Consider the following 21,583-nt stretch of genomic DNA (forward strand, 5'->3'; position numbering starts at 1 on the left):
AATTCGTAAAATATGGGAATAGTAATTTGTAAAATATCATACGAAATGGATTATGGACATCCACAAATTAATACATACATACTAAATTAAGTGTCTTGGATTTACATAAAGAATAATACGAAATGCTTTGAGCTTAATCTGCACCAGGGGTGCAAAGGTGAACGGCAAGGCACTGGAATGACGACCCCCCCTTACTGTCTCTGCCTGGCCGGCTCCCCTCTCTCCACTGGGTTTCTTTATCTCTGACCCTATTACGGGGGCTGAATCCCTGGCTTACTAGTGCTCTTCCATGCCGTTCCTAGGAGGGGTGCATTATACGTTGTGCTAGGCTTTTTTGCGCTATACTCGACTTGAGTGGGTTGAGTCACTGACGTGATCTTTCTGTCCGGCTTTGCGCCCCCTCGGGCTTGTGCAGTGGAGATCTTCATGGGCTATACTCAGCCTTGTCTCAGGGAAGTAAGTTGGTGGTCTGTTGATATCCCTCTAGTGGTGTGGGGCTTTGCTTTGGCAAAGTGGGTGGAGTTATATCCTGCCTGGTTGGCCCTGTCCGGGGGTATCGTCGAACGGGGACACAGTATCCACCAACCCCCGTCTCAGACTCCAGTATCTATTCTGCAATAGCCTATGTGCCGGGGGGCTAGTGTCATTCTGTTATATGTGGAGTAATTATCCTGTCTTATCTGGTGTCCTGTGCGAATTTAAGAATGCTCCCTCTAACTTTTTTTCTCCATCCCCTCCCGGAGGACCTGAGCTCCAGGACTATGCCTCAGGACTACCTAGCCTGATGACTCCTGGCTGTCTCCAGTCCACCTGGTGTTGCTGCTACTCCAGTTTCAACTGTTCTGCCTACGGCTATGGAATCCTGACCTGTTCACTGGATGTGCTACCTTGTCCCGGTCCTGCTGTTTATTCGACTATCCCGCTCTCTACCGCACCTGCTGTCTCGAGCCAACTGACATTTACTCCTGAGGTGCTGATCTTTTGCACCCTCTACAACCACTGATTATTATTTGACCCTGCTGGTCATCTATGAACATCTTGAAGAATAATCTAGCCTTAATGGCCATGTACTCTTAAATTCTCCATCCGGCAAAGCCAGAAGAGGACTGGCCACTCCATCAGAGCCTGGTTCCTCTCTAGGTTTCTTTCTAGGGAGTTTTTCCTTGCCATGTGCTTCTACATATGCATTGCTTGCTGTTAGGGGTTTTAGGCTGGGTTTCTGTATAAGGACTTTGTGACATCTGCTGATGTAAAAAGGGCTTTATAAACATAGTTGATTGATACAGTGGGTGGGGTCACAGTAACTAAAAGAATAGTGATAAAGGATATGTAAAATGCTAGGCAGAGCATGCCCAGTACCAAAGTGAAATTGGAGAGGGAGAGAAGTCCAACAGCATTTTTAAATCTACTCGAATTGCTGTAACGGCTTTCTTCTGTGGACGAAGGAGAGGACCAAAGCGCAGCGTGGTTAGTGTTCATCATGTTTAATATAGACGATAAACGTGACCACTACAAAATAACAAATGTGGCAAAACCGAAACAGTTCTGTCTGGTGCAGAAACACGACGAAAGAAGACAACCACCCACAAAACAGGCTACCTAAATATGGTTCCCAATCAGAGACAACGATAGACAGCTGCCTCTAATTGAGAACCAATCTAGGCAACCATAGACATACAATATACCTAGAAAGGAAACAGCCCCATAAACATACAAAAACCCTAGACAAGACAAAAACACATACATCACCCATGTCACACCCTGACCTTAAACAAAATAACAAGGAAAACAAAGAATACTAAGGTCAGGGTGAAACCATTGCACTCTGCTCCTCGCTCCCCACTTGCCCACTTACATGCTCTGCAATTCAAAAGCAGCCCTGCTTTAGACTATCAAAGAACTGTCAATGAATAATCATATCAATGGATGGAATCAGTGAATAAATGGCTGCAGCAGCAATTACCCAGCAATCTGTAAGCTGCATAACAAAGGCCTAAATAGACAAAATAACAATTAAGTAATTGAAACAAGATAATAAATAATTCAAACAATAAACTAAACTGTTCAAACAAGATACTAAGTGGTTCAAATGAGATAATTCCAAGAGTCTACATATTATTGTTTGCCTTGGGCTTCAGGGCTTCCGTATGTCCAAATGATTGACATCACTAAAGATTCTTATAAATAAAGTAGTCAAAAGTTTAGTATTTGGTACCATATTCCTAGCACGCAATGAATTCATCAAGCTTGCGACTCTACAAACTTATTGAATGCATTTGCAGTTAGTTTTGGTTATGTTTCAGATTTAATATTGCTCACTTTTATTGTAAATAAGAATATAATATGTTTTTAAACACTTCTACATTAATGGGGATGCTACCATGATTACAGATAATCGTGAATGAATCGTGAATAATGATGAGTGAGAAAGTTTCAGAGGATCAAAGATCATACCTCCAAGATATGGTAACCTCTCGCCATTACCAATAGCATGGGAGGTTAGCATATTTTGGGGGCATGATCTTTGATGCTCTGAAACATTTTCACTCATGGATTTCCCTGCCCATGGTGTTGGAAGAGGCTGTATTGGGAGGAGAATGCATGGAAATATGCATTTTTTGTGTGAATCGTCTTCACGATTGATAAGGTAAGTAAATGCATGTGTTCTCATAAATGTAGCCCATACAGTCATTCTTTGTATCAATTAGATATTTAATTGCTTTAAACTAGTAGCTAGCTCATCTTGATCATGTGTTGTTCCTACTCTCTTTCTAGAAGCAATCAGTTACATGGTAAAAATACAGATTGAGGCCTTCAGTTAAATGGATGACAAAGAAAAATGTGTGCACCAGACAGGTCAAGGCTTTGAGATGTAAATTACAAAAAAGGAAACTGGTTGTTTTGATGACCCGATTGCTAGGATGCAGGCATTGGGTCAATAGTTTTTTTTTTTTTTTTGTAAAAACAGCAATATTGTTGTTGGTGGTGGGTTATTAAGGTCGGGTTATCGATATTTGACCTAGCCAGTGGGTTAATTCTCCCGTGTGAAGTCCACCAGAATGTGAGCAAGTGTCGAGACATGCGACTGGGTGACTGACTGAGTGGAATACAGCTCATGTTATTTCGACAGACTAAGGATGTTTTGGCTGACTGTAAACCATGAAAACAAAGGTTATGTATGAAAACAAAGGTTATGTATGTAACCACGGTTATGTGAGCTATATGATTCACTCCAATATATTGGTAACACTCCGCAGCGGAGGGATACATCCAAGGTGAGGATTTACAGATTTACTCCTGTGTACACCTAAGGGCTGGGGTCCGCCCTTATATATAAACCCCATGGCCGCGACACATGTTCTCTACATCAGTTTTGAGGCGCCTCTAGCACCGTAGAGGATTGAAATGATCCATATAGCTCACACAACCGTGGTTACATAAGTAACCTTCGTTATGTTTCACTATATTGGATTACTCCAATATATTGGTATACCCGTATCAGATTAGTCGGTGCTAGAGGGACCTGTCCAGCCAGCGGCAAAGTCCCAGCGCGGGATCGAGACGAAGGGGGGTCGCGGCACAATCCCCGGAAGGGGAGGCGACGCCCAGGACCGCTGAAACAACCTTAGAGGGAGGTGCCACATTACCCGATAGTACCTAGCAAAGGTGCAAGAGGGAGCCCAGCTGGCAGCAGCACAGATATCAGCGAGGGGCACTCCTCCCAGTAGAGCCAAGGACGCAGCCACTCCTCGTGTTGAATGTGCCACCACAGATCCCAGCACTGGCCTGCCAGCCAGGCGGTATGCTGTCGTAATCGTTTCCACGATCCAGTGAGAGCCTCTGCTTTGATAGTCCAGCCCCCAGGACTCTCTCACCATAGCAGACAAAGAGCTGGTCTGTTGTTCTCACTGACCATGTCCGCTCCACATAGGCAGCCAGTGCCCTCACAGGGCACAGCATGCCGGAGGGAGGCCCAGACTCCCCTGCAACTGCCGAGTGGTTGTAAGCAGACAGGTTAAAAGGGATGTTCACATAACAGAACCTTCGGGAGGAATGAGGGGTTGGGGCGGAGAGATATACTCCTCCCCCCGGGGTCCATCCGGTAGCACTCAGAATTTACCGAAAATGCATGGAGCTCAACCACCCTTAAATATGAAAGTAATCGCTACAAGAAAACTTCCTTCATAGAGAGGTGTTTCGGGGAGGCAGACTCCAACGGTTCGAAAGGCAGCTTTGCCAAAGCTGCTAAGACCACATCCAGATCCCAGCTTGCCATTGAGCGGGTCCTAGCTGGACACAGGTGACAAACCCGCGTCATAAACCTGGAGACCAAGGGATGGCGCCCCACTGGCCTGTCCATCTACCCCACATGGCAGGCAGATATTGCTGCCAAATATGCTCTCAGTGTAGAGGCTGCCAAGTCCTCATCCAAGCGAGACTGCATGTATTGGATGACATACTGCACCCTGCATGACTCGGGAACAACCCCAACACCAGTGCACCAAGAGCAGAACAACCGCCAGCGCAACTGATATGCCACGGTTGTAGCCGGCACACTTGCGCTCTGCATGGTGTTCATTACACCCTCCTGTAGTCCTAACATGGACCATTGGTGCCGTTCAGTGGCCAAGCCCACAGACTGAGGTGGTGTGGCCTCAGATGCCACAGAGTTCCCCCAGCCTGAGACAGCAAGTCCGGTCTCAGGGGAATTTGCCAAGGTGTCTCACACAACAGGGACAGAAGAAGACTGAACCAGGGTCTCCTGGGCCAGTATGGGGCCACCAGAAGCAGACGATGCTCTGCCACCCTGGTCCTGTCCAGCACAGCCTGGATTAGGAGAAAAGGGGGGAAATGCATAAAGCTCCAGCCCTGGCCAATCGTGAGCCAGAGCATCATAGCCCAGAAGCCCTGGTGGCTCAAACATGGAGTACCACAGGGGGCAGTGTGCATTGTCCAGGGAGGCTAACAGGTCCACCTGCGCCCTCCCGAACTTGTCCCACAGGTGCTGCACCACCTGGGGATGTAGGCTCCAGTCCCAAGGTAGTGGGCCCTCCCTCGAGAGCATATCCACTGCCACACTCAGGATGTCAGGATGTCAGATGAGCAGGCCTAGAGGAATCAACAACGAGACCACCGTCAGCAAGCCCAAAAGGCGCTGGCAGGTCAGGGCGGATACCACTCGGCCCTGCCGAATGTGGCCGAGGCAAGATAAGATTGCCTGAACCCTTCTAGTGGATAGGCGTGCTCTCATGAGGACTGTCCAGTTCCATGCCAATGAAGGCCACCCTCTGGGTGTGCGTCAGATGACTCTTCTTGTCGTTTACAGTAATGCTCAGCCTGCCGATGTGGGTCAGGAGCATGTCTCTGTCTGACAGGACCTGGGTCCTGGTCGGCGCACAAATCAGCCAATCGTCCAGGTAATTGAGGATCAACAATCCTCGGGATGTGAGAGGTGCCAGGACAGCGTCCATGCACTTTGTGAAAATACGGGGTGCCAAGGAGAGGCCGAAGGGAAGAACCATGAATTCGTAAGCCGTCCCTTCGAAAGTGAATTGGAGGTACTGCCAATGAGCTGGGTGAACAGGAACATGGAAGTACGCCTCCCTCAGGTCCAGCGTCACAAACCACTGGTCCCTGGACATGGCCTGTAACATGCGCTGAGCATGTGGAACCTCAGTATCTTCAAGTACTCATTGAGGTTGCGGTGGTCCAGAATCGGTCGAAACCCTCCGTCTCTTTATGGGACCACAAAATAAGTGGAGTAAAACCCACCTAGCTGTTCTGATGTCTCGATCCTGCAGATGGCACCCTTGTTCAAGAGTGGGGAGATCTCCAGCCGCAGGGCTTTCAGGGGGTCGGCCACCATCGTGACACGAAGGCCCCTGAAGGATGGGGGCCGGCACTGGAATTGGAGTCGGTACCCCTCGAGCATTGTGGACAACACCCAGTTGGACTCCACGCCCTTATCCTACCTTCTCCCACTTTGCCCTTCCTGGCTGAGGCCAGGGAAGGGTGTGTCAGGGGTCCTGCCCGGGGCTCGCCTCTCCTCTGGCGCCCCGGGCGCCTGGGAACGTCCCTATGGCGATGATGGTTGGCACCATCACACCTGTCACAAAGGGAAGCCATAAGCTCAACCAAGCCAACAAGGCCATGGGGCGCCCTAGGAGAGCTTATGTCGTGACCCCCTTGGAGGAATAGGAATCAGGTGAGGGATAAATTACCCAGTACCTCTGCAAAAACCGGGGAAAACCTGTGTGGGAAAAACAGGCTGTTGCTTCACCTCTGTGCTCCTCCCCGCTGTCGTCCCTTAGCATGAGGCGATGTGGCAGGAGAGGGACCCCACCGTTGTTTGGGTGCAGGTGGGTGGCGATGGTCCGCCTGCCTTGGACCCGGGGCCTGAGGAGGCGACATGAACCATCTCCCGGTCCATACAAACCTTATCGGTCTACTCTAGAATGTCATCAACCCCTGGGCCAAATGTCAGGCCTGGGGTGATGGGGTGAGCGGCAAATGTGCTCTGTAGAGCAGGTGGCAGACGGGATTGGGCCTGCCAGAGATGGCGCTGCGAGGTAACCACCTGCACCTTGGCCCGTCCGTTGGCGCAGGCCACAATCCTCTGGAGCAGGGAAAGCAGACGAGACACCTCCATCACTTCCCGGAGGAGCTCCTATGTGCCCTCCTGCAGCCAGGAAAACATGGTCTGCAGGTAGGCCTGCAGCAGCATGGCCACGTTGGTAAGGCGGCCAAGAGAGCAGAGGGACCTCTTCCTGGGAGGGGTACTGGGTCCAGTAGAGGGACTACTGGGTCCAGTAGAGGGACTAACGGCTCACTGCCGCACCACTCCTGAGGGAGGGAGCTCGTCCAGAGCCTGGCCGACCCACCAACCCAATCGTGCCAGGTGCAGGTGTTCTGAGAAAACCACACAAAACAGGCATCCAGTAGGGCGCTTCACCGCCCTCTCCGTGTGGCTCAAACCCAGTCAGTGCATACACAAGGTATTTTTTTATTTGTTTTATTTATTTCACCTTTATTTAACCAGGTAGGCAAGTTGAGAACAAGTTCTCATTTACAATTGCGACCTGGCCAAGATAAAGCAAAGCAGTTCGACACATACAACGACACAGAGTTACACATGGAGTAAAACAAACATACAGTCAATAATACAGTATAAACAAGTCTATATACGATGTGAGCAAATTAGGTGAGATAAGGGAGGTAAAGGCAAAAAGGCAATGGTGGCAAAGTAGATACAATATAGCAAGTAAAACACTGGAATGGTAGATTTGAAATGGGAGAATGTGCAAAGTAGAAATAAAAATAATGGGGGTGCAAAGGAGCAAAATAAATAAATAAATAAAATACAGTAGGGAAAGAGGTAGTTGTTTGGGTTAAATTATAGGTGGGCTATGTACAGGTGCAGTAATCTGTGAGCTGCTCTGACAGTTGGTGCTTAAAGCTAGTGAGGGAGATAAGTGTTTCCAGTTTCAGAGATTTTTGTAGTTCGTTCCAGTCATTGGCAGCAGAGAACTGGAAGGAGAGGCGGCCAAAGAAATAATTGGTTTTGGGGGTGACTAGAGAGATATACCTGCTGGAGCGTGTGCTACAGGTGGGAGATGCAATGGTGACCAGCGAGCTGAGATAAGGGGGGACTTTACCTAGCAGGGTCTTGTAGATGACATGGAGCCAGTGGGTTTGGCGACGAGTATGAAGCGAGGGCCAGCCAACGAGAGCGTACAGGTCGCAATGGTGGGTAGTATATGGGGCTTTGGTGACAAAACGGATTGCACTGTGATAGACTGCATCCAATTTGTTGAGTAGGGTATTGGAGGCTATTTTGTAAATGACATCGCCAAAGTCGAGGATTGGTAGGATGGTCAGTTTTACAAGGGTATGTTTGGCAGCATGAGTGAAGGATGCTTTGTTGCGAAATAGGAAGCCAATTCTAGATTTAACTTTGGATTGGAGATGTTTGATATGGGTCTGGAAGGAGAGTTTACAGTCTAACCAGACACCTAAGTATTTGTAGTTGTCCACGTATTCTAAGTCGGAGCCGTCCAGAGTAGTAATGTTGGACAGGCGGGTAGGTACAGGTAGCGATCGGTTGAAGGATCATGCATTTAGTTTTACTTGTATTTAAGAGCAATTGGAGGCCACGGAAGGAGAGTTGTATGGCATTGAAGCTTGCCTGGAGGGTTGTTAACACAGTATCCAAAGAAGGGCCAGAAGTATATAGAATGGTGTCGTCTGCATAGAGGTGGATCAGAGACTCACCAGCAGCAAGAGCGACCTCATTGATGTATACAGAGAAGAGAGTCGGTCCAAGAATTGAACCCTGTGGCACCCCCATAGAGACTGCCAGAGGTCCGGTATGCGGATCCCCAGGGGGGATGCCACCATCACGCCTGTCACAAAGGGAAGCCATAAGCTCAGCCAAGCCAACAAGGCCACGAAGCAGGGGTCTGACGCCCTGGGAGAGCTATGTCATGACCCGCTTGGAGGATAGGAACCCGATGAGGGATAAATTACCCAGTACCTCTGCAAACACAGGGGAAGACCCCTGTGGGAAAAACAGGCAGACAAAAAAACAACAACCAGGTAATTGATATTGATTTATTTTGTTTTTTTTGTTTTACGCCAACTGCAATATTACCTACCGGTTCAATGTCCAAGCAGTAAAACAGCACTGTATGGAGTAACGCCCGTTAATAACCTCTTGTGCCTAGGGGGAAGTATTTTCATTTTTGGAAAAATAACGTTCCCAAAGTTTGCCATGTTTCTGTTATGGAGCTAATTTGGAATATTTTTTGGCGTTGTCGTCACCAAAATTTCCGGTCTATTTCTCAGCCAAAAGTGAAGAACAAACCGAGCTATTTCGCCTACAAAAATAATATTTTTGGAAAAGGAAACATTGGCTATCTAACTGGGAGTCTCGTGAGTGAAAACATCCGAAGCTCATCAAAGGTAAACGATTTAATTTGATTGCTTTTCTGATTTTCGTGACCAAGTTACCTGCTGCTAGCTGGACATAATGCTATGCTAGGCTATCGATAAACTTACACAAATGCTTGTCTTGCTTTGGCTGTAAAGCATATTTTGAAAATCTGAGATGACAGGGTGATTAACAAAAGGCTAAGCTGTGTCTCAATATATTTCACTTGTGATTTTCATGAATAGGAATATTTTCTAGTTTATTTCCGTTGCGTTATGCTAATTAGTGTCAGTCGATGATTACGCTCCCGGATCCGGGATGGGGTGTCACTAGAGCTTTTAAGGAACTCCAAAGTTAATGTCTCAAGGTAGTGGAAAGCCCACCACGATATTCACACTCTGCAGGGGAAAGAACAAGAAAATACCCTGCAGGATAGTTATCAGAGGACTGAAGCATGTTAAAACTTCATATGGCTTAGATCCCGCTAACGGGATCGATATGACAACAGCCAGTGAAAGTGCAGTGCGCCAAATTCAAAACAACAGAAATCTCATAATTAAAATTCCTCAAACATAGAAGTATTTTACACCATTTTAAAGATAAACTTGTTGTTAATCCCACCACAGTGTCCGATTTCAAAAAGACTTTAGGACGAAAGCACACCAAACGATTATGTTAGGTCTGCACCCAGTCACAGAAAAACACAGCCATTTTTCCAGCCAAAGAGAGGAGTCAAAAAAAGCAGAAATAGAGATAAAATTAATCACTAACCTTTGATGATCTTCATCAGATAACACTCATAGGACTTCATGTTACACAATACATGTATGTTTTGTTCGATAAAGTTCATATTTATATATAAAAATCGTAGTTTACATTGGCGCGTAATGTTCAGTATTTCCAAAACATCGGTGATTTTGTAGAGAGCCACATCAATTTACAGAAATACTCCCGTATCCGGGAGCGTAATCATAGCCTCAAGCTCATTACCATAACGCAACGTTTCCTATTAATGAAAATCGCAAATGAAATGAAATAAATATATTGAAACACAAGCTTAGCCTTTTGTTAACAACACTGTCATCTCAGATTTTCAAAATATGCTCTTCAAACAAAGCTACACAAGCATTTGTGTAAGAGTATTGATAGCCTAGCATAGCATTAAGCCTAGCATTCAGCAGGCAACATTTTCACAAAAACAAGAAAAGCATTCAAATAAAATCATTTACCTTTGAAGAACTTCGGATGTTTTCAATGACGAGACTCTCAGATAGTAAATGTTCATTTTTTCCAAAAAGATTATTTGTGTAGGAGAAATAGCTCCGTTTTGTTCATCACGTTTGGCTAAGAAAAAAACCTGAAAATGCAGTCACTACAACGCCAAACTTTTTTCCAAATTAGCTCCATAATATCGACAGAAACATGGCAAACGTTGTTTAGAATCAATCCTCAAGGTGTTTTTCACATATCTATTCGACGATAAATAATTTGTGGCAGTTGGTTTCTCATCAGAAGCAAACAGAAAAATACTGCAGCTGGAGATTACGCAATAATTGCGACGGAGGACACCAAGCGACCACCTGGTATGTATGTAGTCTCTTATGGTCAATCTTCCAATGATATGCCTACAAATACGTCACAATGCTGCAGACACCTTGGGGAAAACGTGGAAAACGTAAGCTGACTCCTAGCTCCTCCACAGCCATATAAGGAGTCATTGCCATGAGGCGGTTTCAAAAAATGCGGCACTTCCTGATTGGATTTTTATCTGGGTTTTTTCTGTAACATCAGTTCTGTGGCACTCACAGACAATATCTTTGCAGTTTTGGAAATGTCAGTGTTTTCTTTCCAAAGCTGTCAATTATATGCATAGTCGAGCATCTTTTCGTGACAAAATATTTTGTTTAAAACAGGAACGTTTTTCATCCAAAAATTAAAATAGCGCCCCCTATATCCAAGAAGTTAATGCAACCACTATGTCAAATTTCAAAAAAGCTTTACCGAAAAAGCACACCATGCAATAATCTGAGTGCAGCGCTCAGACAACAAAACAAGCCATACAGATATCCGCCATGTTGTGGAGTCAACAGAAGTCAGAAATAGCATTATAAATATTCACTTACCTTTGATGATCTTCATCAGAATGCACTCCCAGGAATCCCAGTTCCACAACAAATATTTGATTTGTTCGATAAAGTCCATAATTTATGTCCAAATACCTACTTTTTGTTCTCACTTTTAGTACACAATCCAAACTCACAACAGGCGGGCAGGTCCAGGCGAAAGTTCAGAAGAAAAGTCATATTACAGTTCGTAGAAATATGTCAAACGAAGTATAGAATCAATCTTTAGGATGTTTTTATCATAAATCTTCAATAATGTTCCAACCGGAGAATTCCTTTGTCTGTAGAAATGCAATGGAACGCATGAGCGCGCGTGATCAGCTCATGCCACTCTTGCAGACCTCTGACTCATTCAGCTCCCATTCCCCCCTCCTTCACAGTAGAAGCATCAAACAAGGTTCTAAAGACTGTTGACATCTAGTGGAAGTCTTAGGAAGTGCAATATGACCCCATACACACTGTATATTCGATAGGCAATGACTTGAAAAACTACAAACCTCACATTTCCCACTTCCTGGTTGGATTTCTTCTCAGGTTTTTGCCTGCCATATGAGTTATGTTATACTCACAGACATCATTCAAACAGTTTTAGAAACTTCAGAGTGTTTTCTATCCAAATCCATATATATATATATATATATTAGCAACTGGGCCTGAGTAGCAGGCAGTTTACTCTGGGCACCTTATTCATCCAAACTACTCAATACTGCCCCCAGCCATAACAAGTTATAGCAATTCACAACACACATAGAACAAGCCAGTTGGCAAGTTCTGTAAGGTAAATTACAGTTTGTGGCAGCAAGAGCCCTCAATATATTAATGCACACGGAGTCATAGTGTAATGCTAACGAAACACAAGCACAACAAACCACGGGCGGAAGATACAGATCAACTGAACGCAGTGAGTGGAGCACTCAAGAGGAGGGGCCATGTGGCCAGCTGCTCCAGGCTGCAAACAGCAGTGAGTATACTTCCACACAAGATATTACACTTACCAGTGACTTAACAAACAAAGTTCAGAACCTTTGTGCGTACAACCATACGGATGTCCGCCGAGAAAATGAAAGAGAATGTGATTCGCAGCCATGGGGTCTATATATCGGGGTGGACCCCAGTCGTGACACAGTTGTACACGGCAGAAAAATCTGTAAATCCTCACCTCGGATGTATCCCTCCGCCGCGGAGTGATACCAATACAGTTGTTGTCGGAAGTTTACATACACCTTAGCCAAATACATTTAAACTCAGTTTTTCACAATTCCTGACATTTAATCCTAGTATCTTGTCTTAGGCCAGTTAGGATCACCACTTTATTTTAAGAATGTGAAATGTCAGAATAATAGTAGAGAGAATGATTTATTTCCGCTTTCATTTCTTTCATCACATTCCCAGTGGGTCAGAAGTTTACATACACTCAATTAGTATTTGGTAGCATTGCCTTTAAATTGTTTAACTTGGGTCAAACGTTTCGGGTAGCCTTCCACAAGCTTCCCACAATAAGTTGGGTGAATTTTAGCCCATTCCTCCTGACAGAGCTGGTGTAACTGAACCAGGTTTGTAGGCCTCCTTGCTTGCACACACTTTTTCAGTTCTGCCCACAAATGTTCTATGGGATTGAGGTCAGGGCTTTGTGATGGCCACTCCAATACCTTGACTTTGTTGTCCTTAAGCCATTTTGCCACAACTTTGGAAGTATGCTTGGGGTCATTGTCCATTTGGAAGACCCATTTGCGACCAAGCTTCAACTTCCTGACTGATGTCTTGAGATGTTGCTTCAATATATCCACATAATTTTCTTTCTTCATGATGCCATCTATTTTGTGAAGTGCACCAGTCCCTCCTGCAGCAAAGCACCACCACAACATGATGCTGCCTCCCCAGTGCTTCACGGTTGGGATGGTGTTCTTCGGCTTGCAAGACTCCCCCTTTTTCCTCCAAACATAACAATGGTCATTATAGCCAAACAGTTATATTGTTGTTTCATCAGACCATAGGGCATTTCTCCAAAAATTACAATCTTTGTCCCCATGTGCAGTGGTAAACCGTAGTCTGGCTTTTTCATGGCGGTTTTGGAGCAGTGGCTTCTTCCCTGCTGAGCGCCCTTTCAGGTTATGTCGATATATGACTTGTTTTCCTGTGGATATAGGTAAGTTCATCTCTAGTAGACAGAACAAATCTCCTTCCTGAGCTGTACGACGGCTGCGTGGTCCCATGGTGTTTATACCTGCATACTATTGTTTGTACAGATGAACGTGGTACCTTCAGGCGTTTGGAAATTGCTCCCAAGGATGAACCAGACTTGTGGAGGTCTACATTTCTTTTCTGAGGTCTTGACTGATTTCTTTTGATTTTCCCATGATGTCAAGCAAAGAAGCACTGGGTTTGAAGGTAGGCCTTGAAATACATCCACAGGTACACATCCAATTGACTCAATTGATGTCAATTAGCCTTTCAGCAGCTTCTAAAGCCTTGACATCATTTTTGGGAAATTTTCCAAGTTGTTTAAAGGCACAGTCAACTTGTGTATGTGAACTTCTGACCCACTGGAATTGTGATACGGTGAATTATAAATGAAATAATCTGCCTGTAAACAATTGTTGGAATAATTACTTGTGTCATGCACAAAGTAGATGTCCTAACCGACTTGCCAAAACTATAGTTTGTTAAAATGAAATTTGTGGAGTGGTTGAAAAACAAGTTTTAATGATTCCAACCTAAGTGTATGTAAACTTCAGACTTCAACTGTAAGCATTGAGACCCTTTGCTATGAGACTCGAAATTGAGCTCAGGTGCATCCTGCTTCCATTTATCACCCTTGATATTTTTCTACAACTGGATTGTAGTCCATATGTGGTAAATTCAATTGATTGGGCATGATTTGGAAAGGCACACATCTGTCTATGTAAGGTCCCACAGTTGACAGTGCATGTCAAAGCAATGACCAAGCCACGAGGTCAAAGGAATTTTCTGTAGAGCTCCGAGACAGGATTGTGTGGAGGGACAGATCTGAGGAAGGGTACCAAAATATTTCTGCAGCATTGAAGGTCCCTAAGAACACAGTTTCCTCCATCATTCTTAAATGGAAGAAGTTGGAACCACCAGCTCTTGTAGGGGAGGGCCTTGGTCAGGGAGGTGACCAAGAACCCAATGTTCACTCTGAAAGAGCTTCAGATTTCCGTTGTGGAGATTGGAGAACCTTCCAGATGGTAGGGCTGGGCGATATGACGATATATATTGTGTGACTGTATAAAAACGTCTATTGTTTCATATTATGCTCGTTTATTTTGTTGTGTCGCAAATCACACACTTTTTGGTAATATTTGCAACACAAACAAACATGGAGGAGAGTGAACGTGACACAGAGCACGGAGACACGGAGCTCATACCTAAAAGAGGGGCTACTTCGGTCGCATGGACGTGGTTTAGGTATGAAAAGTCTGACACAGACCAGAAAACCGTCCTCTGCAAAATATGCCGCAGGCCTGTCCCGACAACAGGCTCAAACACCACTAACCTCTTTTACCACCTACGCAAGAATCATGTGAAACAGTACAGAGTGTCTACGGATGAGACCCAAGAAAGTACAGCTGAGTGCTCAAAACAAACCCCTGACTTAGATGTTGCAAGAGGCGTCTGCCCGCGGCACACCATGTGGCAAAGAATCACGAAGATGGAAGGAGATAACAGCTGCCGTTACAACTTACATCTGCAAAGACATGGCCCCAATTTACACGGTTGAGACACGGGGGTTTTGTGAGTTGGTGCTAACACTCGACCCAAGGTACCAAATGCAAATTTATGTGACACGTATTAATGCCAAAATAACATGCAAACTGGTGTAGGGGATGGGTCCCAGGGACCCTGCGAGGCCATTATGGATTAAGGGGACCTTAAGATTCATATGTTTTGCTGCAGGCCTTATAATAGATACTGTTGCTATGTGCCTAAAAACTCTGCCACTATACGTTGCGCAAGCCATCTATATTAGTATTTCTGGTTAAGCCCTAGCTGTTGCAAGAGTGTGCTTGCAGGCTAGATCTGAGTCAAACCGAAACTAGATAAAGAGAAACTAGATAAAGAGAAGTTACCACTGTCTGGTTTTGACATTTTGATCTAGTGTGACAGTGGACAATGCTAATAAATTCAGAGAAGCTACTGTACTAAGGTAACCTCGGCTTGTTGATACACACATGCATTGACGTAGGTGATCATCCCACTAGGGATTGATCACATGTATAAAATCAGCTGCGCATGTTTCCATTGTCATTTTCTGTCTGCAATTGCATTAATAAAGATTCAATTGGTTTACTTAAAGAAGATATTGTCTGATTGCTCATTTCCCCAATAAGCCAATGATTGACAAGTAACAAGGAACCTACCCCGACACAGACAAGCCCCCCAAAATATATCTGTATATTTTAGGCCTATATTTATTTTGTTTGCAACTATAGTTGAAGTGTTCTCTATTTACCTTTTTACATTTTATCCATTCATATTTTATATTTTGTTACATGCTTAACTGAAAATTTGCACAAAGGTTCTAAATTAAAGGAGAAATAATCAAATATGAGTAAGTACCTTTTATTTGTTGAGTATAATTCAAAATGTAATAAGAAATAGGCCTTTACGATGTGGTCATTTTATATAAACTATTTATTAATTGAATTTATAGAAAATGTGCTATATCGTGAAATGTATCGTTATCGGGATATGAAATGACCTATATCGGGATTTTGGCCATATCGCACAGCCCTACCCGAAGGACAGCCATATCTGCAGCACACCAAAAAACAGGCCTTTATGGTAGAGTGGCCAGACGAAAGTCACTCCTCAATAAAAGGCACGACAGCACGCTTGGAGTTGGCCAAAAGGTACCTAAAGGACTCAGACCATGAGAAACAAGATTCTCTGGTCTGATGAAAGCAAAAAATCTTTGGCCTGAATGCCAAGCGCCACGTCTGGGGGAAACATGGCACCATCTCTACAGTGAAGCGTGGTGGTGGCAGCATCATGCTGTGGGAATGATTTTCACGGCAGTGACTGGGAGACTAGTCGGGATCGAGGGAAAGATGGACGGAGCAAAGTACAGAGAGATCCTTGATGAAAACTTGCTCCAGAGCGCTTAGGACCTCAGACTGGGGTGAAGGTTCACCTTCCAACAGGACAAAGACCCTAAGCACACAGTCAAGACAACGCAGGAGTGGCTTCGGGACAAGTCTCAAGGTCCTTGAGTGGCCCAGCCAGAACCTGGACTTGAACTTGATCGAACATCTCTGGAGAGACCTGAAAATAGCTGGGCAGCAACGCTCCCCATCCAACCTGACAGAGCTTGAGAGGATCTGCAGAGAAGAATGGTAGAAACTCCCCAAATACAGGTAGGCCAAGCTTGTAGCTTCATACCCAAGAAGACTCAAGGCTGTAATCGCTGTCAAAGGTGCTTCAACAAAGTACTGAGTAAAGGGTCTGAATACTTATGTAAATGTGATATTTCTGTTTTTTTTATTCTTAATACATATGCACACGTTTCTAAAAACCTGTTTTTGCTTTGTCATTATGGGGTATTGTGTGTAGAATGATGAGGAAAAACAATAATTGAGTACATTTTGGAATAAGGCTGTAACGTAACAAAATGTGGAAAAAGTCAAGGGGTCTGAATACTTTCAGAATGCACTGTATGAAGAAAATGAAGAAAACAGAGCACTGGTCAGGGGTTTTATTGATCTATCCATTTCTCATAGTTTCTCTATATATTGTGTTGGTGTATTAATAATGTAATTACTAAAACATCTTGTTTCTTGTTCTGTCATGTCAACGATGATAGTAATTTAAGCTTGCAGCATATCATATTTTCATGATTACTTAATATGGGCTCCAGTAGATGGCCTCATTGTGCCTCACTGTGCAAAAATATTCTCTTCATGTTCAACTTCAAGACAATTTCACCATAAGATATTTTAATAATGGTTCGTTTTATTTTAAGTTTAATCAAATCGCTTGTATGACATACTGTGGTCAATGCGTTTGATAGTAGGCCTAGCTGTAATATTAGGCTACTGTATAATGAATTATATAATTAAACATCTAATATCAATATCGAATATATTAGGCTACTGTATAAATAACTATGTAATTATACATCTAATATCAATATAGAAGAGTGAGTGGGCTTTAATAGGATCAAATAAGCACATTTCACCATGCTGAAGTATGAGCTGATTTTCTTAATGAGCTGGAGAAAAGCAGATGGGGACGTTTCCGACACCCTCTCATCTTCCCTCAATCTACAAGTGAGAGACTTCACTTCAGACACGTCATTGCTGGATGAGGAGACTAAAACGGAATCGGGATCTCTTCACAATAACTTCAAAATAAGAAGAAAGTAACAAAACAAAAGAGGCACGACATCCAGTGCGTAACGTTTAGGAAAACTCGTAAGCTACTCTTATTGTTGTTGATTTAGAGCTTGTGAGAAGATAAACGAGTTGAATTGATTCTATCGGACGGTATTTGCACCTTCTCTGGATGTGGTCGCACGGTTTTTCACGTGAAAGTAGAGTGAATTTCGAAAGGATTGAATTTAATGTTAATTACACATTGCTGGCGGTACTGGGGCTGCATCCGGAACACACGCGAAGAGAGGAGGAGAGCAGAGAGGCGTGCGCTTCTGGTGTATCGATGGGGGGGAAGGAGAATAAGTAGAGCCTACTATTTCCATGTAAATAATGGCTTACCATTGAGCTTTCTTTGAGGATTTAACGGCATCTGCAAAAAAAAACGTTTGTTTGAAAAAAGTTGACAGCTCATCTTCCATGGAGGTTCATTGCAATTTTGGAGACTTGATGTGTGACAAAAACGGACCGCACAAACGGATTGAGCTCCAGGATTACGGTTATGTGTTGCTCCACAGTAAAATGTAGCCTGACATGTTTTATTGGTGCTTATGGAAACTTGAATGCACATTTTTCCTAAAACAAAGGCAGAAGCCACGTTTCATGTGTAAAGATACAGACAATGTATTTATTTTGTTGTTATGATGCGAATGCATTTCTATTCAACAATGTTTTGGGAGGAGTCGTGATTATGTCTACATTTCTATCACAGTCCAAATCGTCATGCGGTAGGTCCAGTGCATGTGCATTGCAGTTACAAAGTCTAATGCTTGTCCTGGATGGAGTGTCAATAGGAGCACGAATATAATCAGATGGACACGCCTTGTCAGTCATTAAACAAATCAGATAAATGCAGTGCAAATATGATCAATAGACTGTATTGATGAGCCCATATATAAGGCAAATGATTGGCCCAGCCTCTGTTTACATAACATGCCTGCGAGAATATGGTGTGAACGTTTCAGATGACTGCTGACAGCTCATTGAAATAGACATAACATCAAATAAAAAAATCAAGTTTAGATTGGTAGCATACATCATATTCAACTCTTCAATAACGGCTGGAATACCTTTTGTTGAAAACTGCTGCTCTAACATTAGAATGTCTTCGAGAATTGATGAACAGGATGATTTTTTTGGCTAATTTCTAACGATTGCTTTTTGAAATATTTATAGACACTATTCTGCAAGATGATCGTTGTGATGAGCATGGTGACCCAACCTCCAAATGAGCTTGTCCCCAGGCAAGAGGCCAAGGCTACATTTTCCATCTAATTGTCCTGACTTCAGGTGATTGGAATTATGGGGTGATTTCCATCTCTACAAGCTGACAGAAACATGGATTTGAACTTCTCCATGGTCCGTGATAGCGATAATTTGCCAGAGAGAAACTCATCCAAGCGTGTTCTGACAGGCTGTTTTCTCTTTGCGCTCATCCTGACCACACTGCTAGGGAACACACTGGTATGTGTTGCCGTCACCAAGTTCCGCCACCTGCGTTCAAAGGTCACCAACTTCTTTGTGATCTCTTTGGCCATCTCAGACCTGCTGGTGGCCATCTTGGTGATGCCATGGAAGGCAGCGACGGAGATCGTGGGCTTCTGGCCCTTCGGAGCCTTCTGCAACATCTGGGTGGCATTCGACATCATGTGCTCCACAGCGTCCATTTTGAACTTATGTGTCATCAGCGTGGACAGATATTGGGCGATCTCAAGCCCGTTCCGCTATGAGAGGAAGATGACACCCAAGGTGGCATTTATTATGATCAGTGTGGCATGGACTCTGTCCGTGCTTATCTCCTTCATCCCTGTGCAGTTGAACTGGCACAAGGCTGCAGTGTTGGAGCTCAACAGCACTTACGGGGAGCTGCCTCCGGACAATTGCGACTCCAGCCTTAACAGGACTTATGCCATCTCCTCCTCCCTCATCAGCTTCTACATCCCTGTGGCAATCATGATCGTGACTTACACCCGGATTTACAGAATTGCCCAGATACAAATCAGGAGAATCTCAGCCCTGGAGAGGGCTGCGGAGAGTGCCAAGAACCGCCACAGCAGTATGGGGAACAACTCCAACATGGAGACGGAGAGCTCCTTCAAGATGTCTTTCAAAAGAGAAACCAAAGTCCTAAAGACCCTCTCTGTCATAATGGGGGTGTTTGTATGCTGCTGGCTGCCCTTCTTTATCCTCAACTGCATGGTGCCCTTCTGTGAGGCCAACAGCACCTCTGATTTCTTCTGCATTAGCCCTGCTACATTTGACGTGTTCGTCTGGTTCGGCTGGGCCAACTCCTCACTCAACCCCATCATATATGCCTTCAACGCAGACTTCCGCAAAGCATTCTCCATCCTGCTGGGCTGCCACAGACTCTGCCCGGGCAGCAATGCCATAGAGATAGTGAGCATCAACAACAATGGAGCTCAGCCACCTGCGTCCCAGTATCAGCCTAAAGGGCACATTCCCAAGGAGAGAAACAATGCCACCTATGTGATTCCCCACAGCATCTTGTGTCAGGAGGAGGAGCTGCAGAAGAAGAATGAGGTTGGGATTAAGACCTTGGAGAAACTGTCCCCGCCTCTTTCTGAAAACTTGGACAGCGATGCAGATGTGATTAATCCTATAACTCAGAACGGCCAACACAAAACTGTGAGATGTTGATTGGTGTATGTATTGGTATACAAAAATAGAAGGAACCCACAGAGGGAGAGACCAGGCAGAATGCCTAGCAAAGGTGTGGGGTATACAAACTGAGCTTCACTGCAAACCTTAAATCTCTAATCACTATGGAAATCTACAGAATGTTTCAAAATGAAGGCACTTTATCCTGGTTAACTATCTGCAAAACACCTTCAGCATTTATTAATGAAGTATAGACAGATTTGTTGATAAATGTTCCATAACTTGAATAAAGAAAAAATAAATACACACATGTATACATGTGTTGTATTTACAAATACGTATACATTTGCATATATGTACAGTAGTGATGTTACAAATATCCTGGATGCCATTATAACATGGAGAAAGTAGAAGTAGAAATATTAGCTAAATGTCTTGTAAGTGCTTTACATTTATGTATACAGTGTGTTTCATATTCTCCGTTGAACTATAAAGATAATTGGTTTTGCTAAAAAAACATTATGTCAACCGCAGTGTGTAATTAATTGGTTTTTATTTATATTATTTATCCTAATATACCGGCGAGTTGAAGACACTTCGGTGGTAATGATAATTGAGTCAAATAATATGACCATAGGATGGTGTAAATAATTCAAAACAACATTCATCAACTCTTGCATTTACATTCTTGTGACAAAGTGGTAAGCCTCAGAGTGGTAGGGTGTTAGTAAGGTATGATGTATACACATGTATGCATTTGACATTTAGAGCACTGTGTCAATAACTGAGGCATGCTTTAAATGCCTTTTCATTTTCACAGTTACAACATCTTATGCCAAGTATGCCATATTTCTAAATATTTCAGTTGTATTCCCCTTTTGTAGTAAATGCATTTTCCAACTGGTGTAGATGGAGCTCATTCTGATTGTCCCTATTACTCAACTCCCACAAGACACTCTCCTCTTGAAAAGTGTTACCTCTTCACACTTAGGGCACCAGTGTTTTCCTGTTGGCAAGTCAGGCCTCATGAGACACTCATTCAGGTGTGCATCTCCTATTCCTTATATAGTGCACTACTTTTGACCAGATCCTAAAAGGCTTCTGTCAAAAGTAGAGCACTAAATATGAAATAGAATTCCATTTTGGACACATCCCTTTACTGTACTAATGCAGAGAGCTGATTCTGATTCTATTAACGTTCTGTTGGCATGAAGAGAAAAAAAAAAAACAGCTTAGTGTGCAGCAGTAAATGCCATCAATGCATAAAAGAAAAATGTCAATCCTGTACCTTATGCAAGTCACTGGTCACCCAACCGGAACACAATTGACACTTTGTGACCTTTGGTAAACCGCTGAAATCACATATTGTGAATTGCTTAAGCTAGTGCTGTGATGTTTTAGGTAACAGTGGGACTATTGTTGTGCTTATAGCTGCCAGATTGAAGCCACCCCACTGTATGCTTTGGTCCTTTGACTCTTCTGATCAATTCTCTAATTTGTACCTCTGACTGTTAAGTTGTTCT

The 21,583-nt window shown here is 43.9% G+C and overlaps 1 protein-coding gene across 1 annotated transcript; it reads left to right on the top strand.

Moving 5' to 3' along the window:
* Positions 1–18,431: 18,431 nt before the first annotated feature.
* Positions 18,432–20,142, top strand: LOC139422078 (D(1)-like dopamine receptor). Its single transcript, XM_071173225.1, has one exon. It carries the CDS (start codon positions 18,780–18,782, stop codon positions 20,097–20,099), a length of 1,320 nt encoding a protein of 439 aa, XP_071029326.1. The 5' UTR covers positions 18,432–18,779; the 3' UTR covers positions 20,100–20,142.
* Positions 20,143–21,583: the final 1,441 nt, after the last annotated feature.

Source organism: Oncorhynchus clarkii, chromosome 12 (genome assembly GCF_045791955.1).
Source record: "Oncorhynchus clarkii lewisi isolate Uvic-CL-2024 chromosome 12, UVic_Ocla_1.0, whole genome shotgun sequence".
NCBI lineage: Eukaryota > Metazoa > Chordata > Actinopteri > Salmoniformes > Salmonidae > Oncorhynchus > Oncorhynchus clarkii.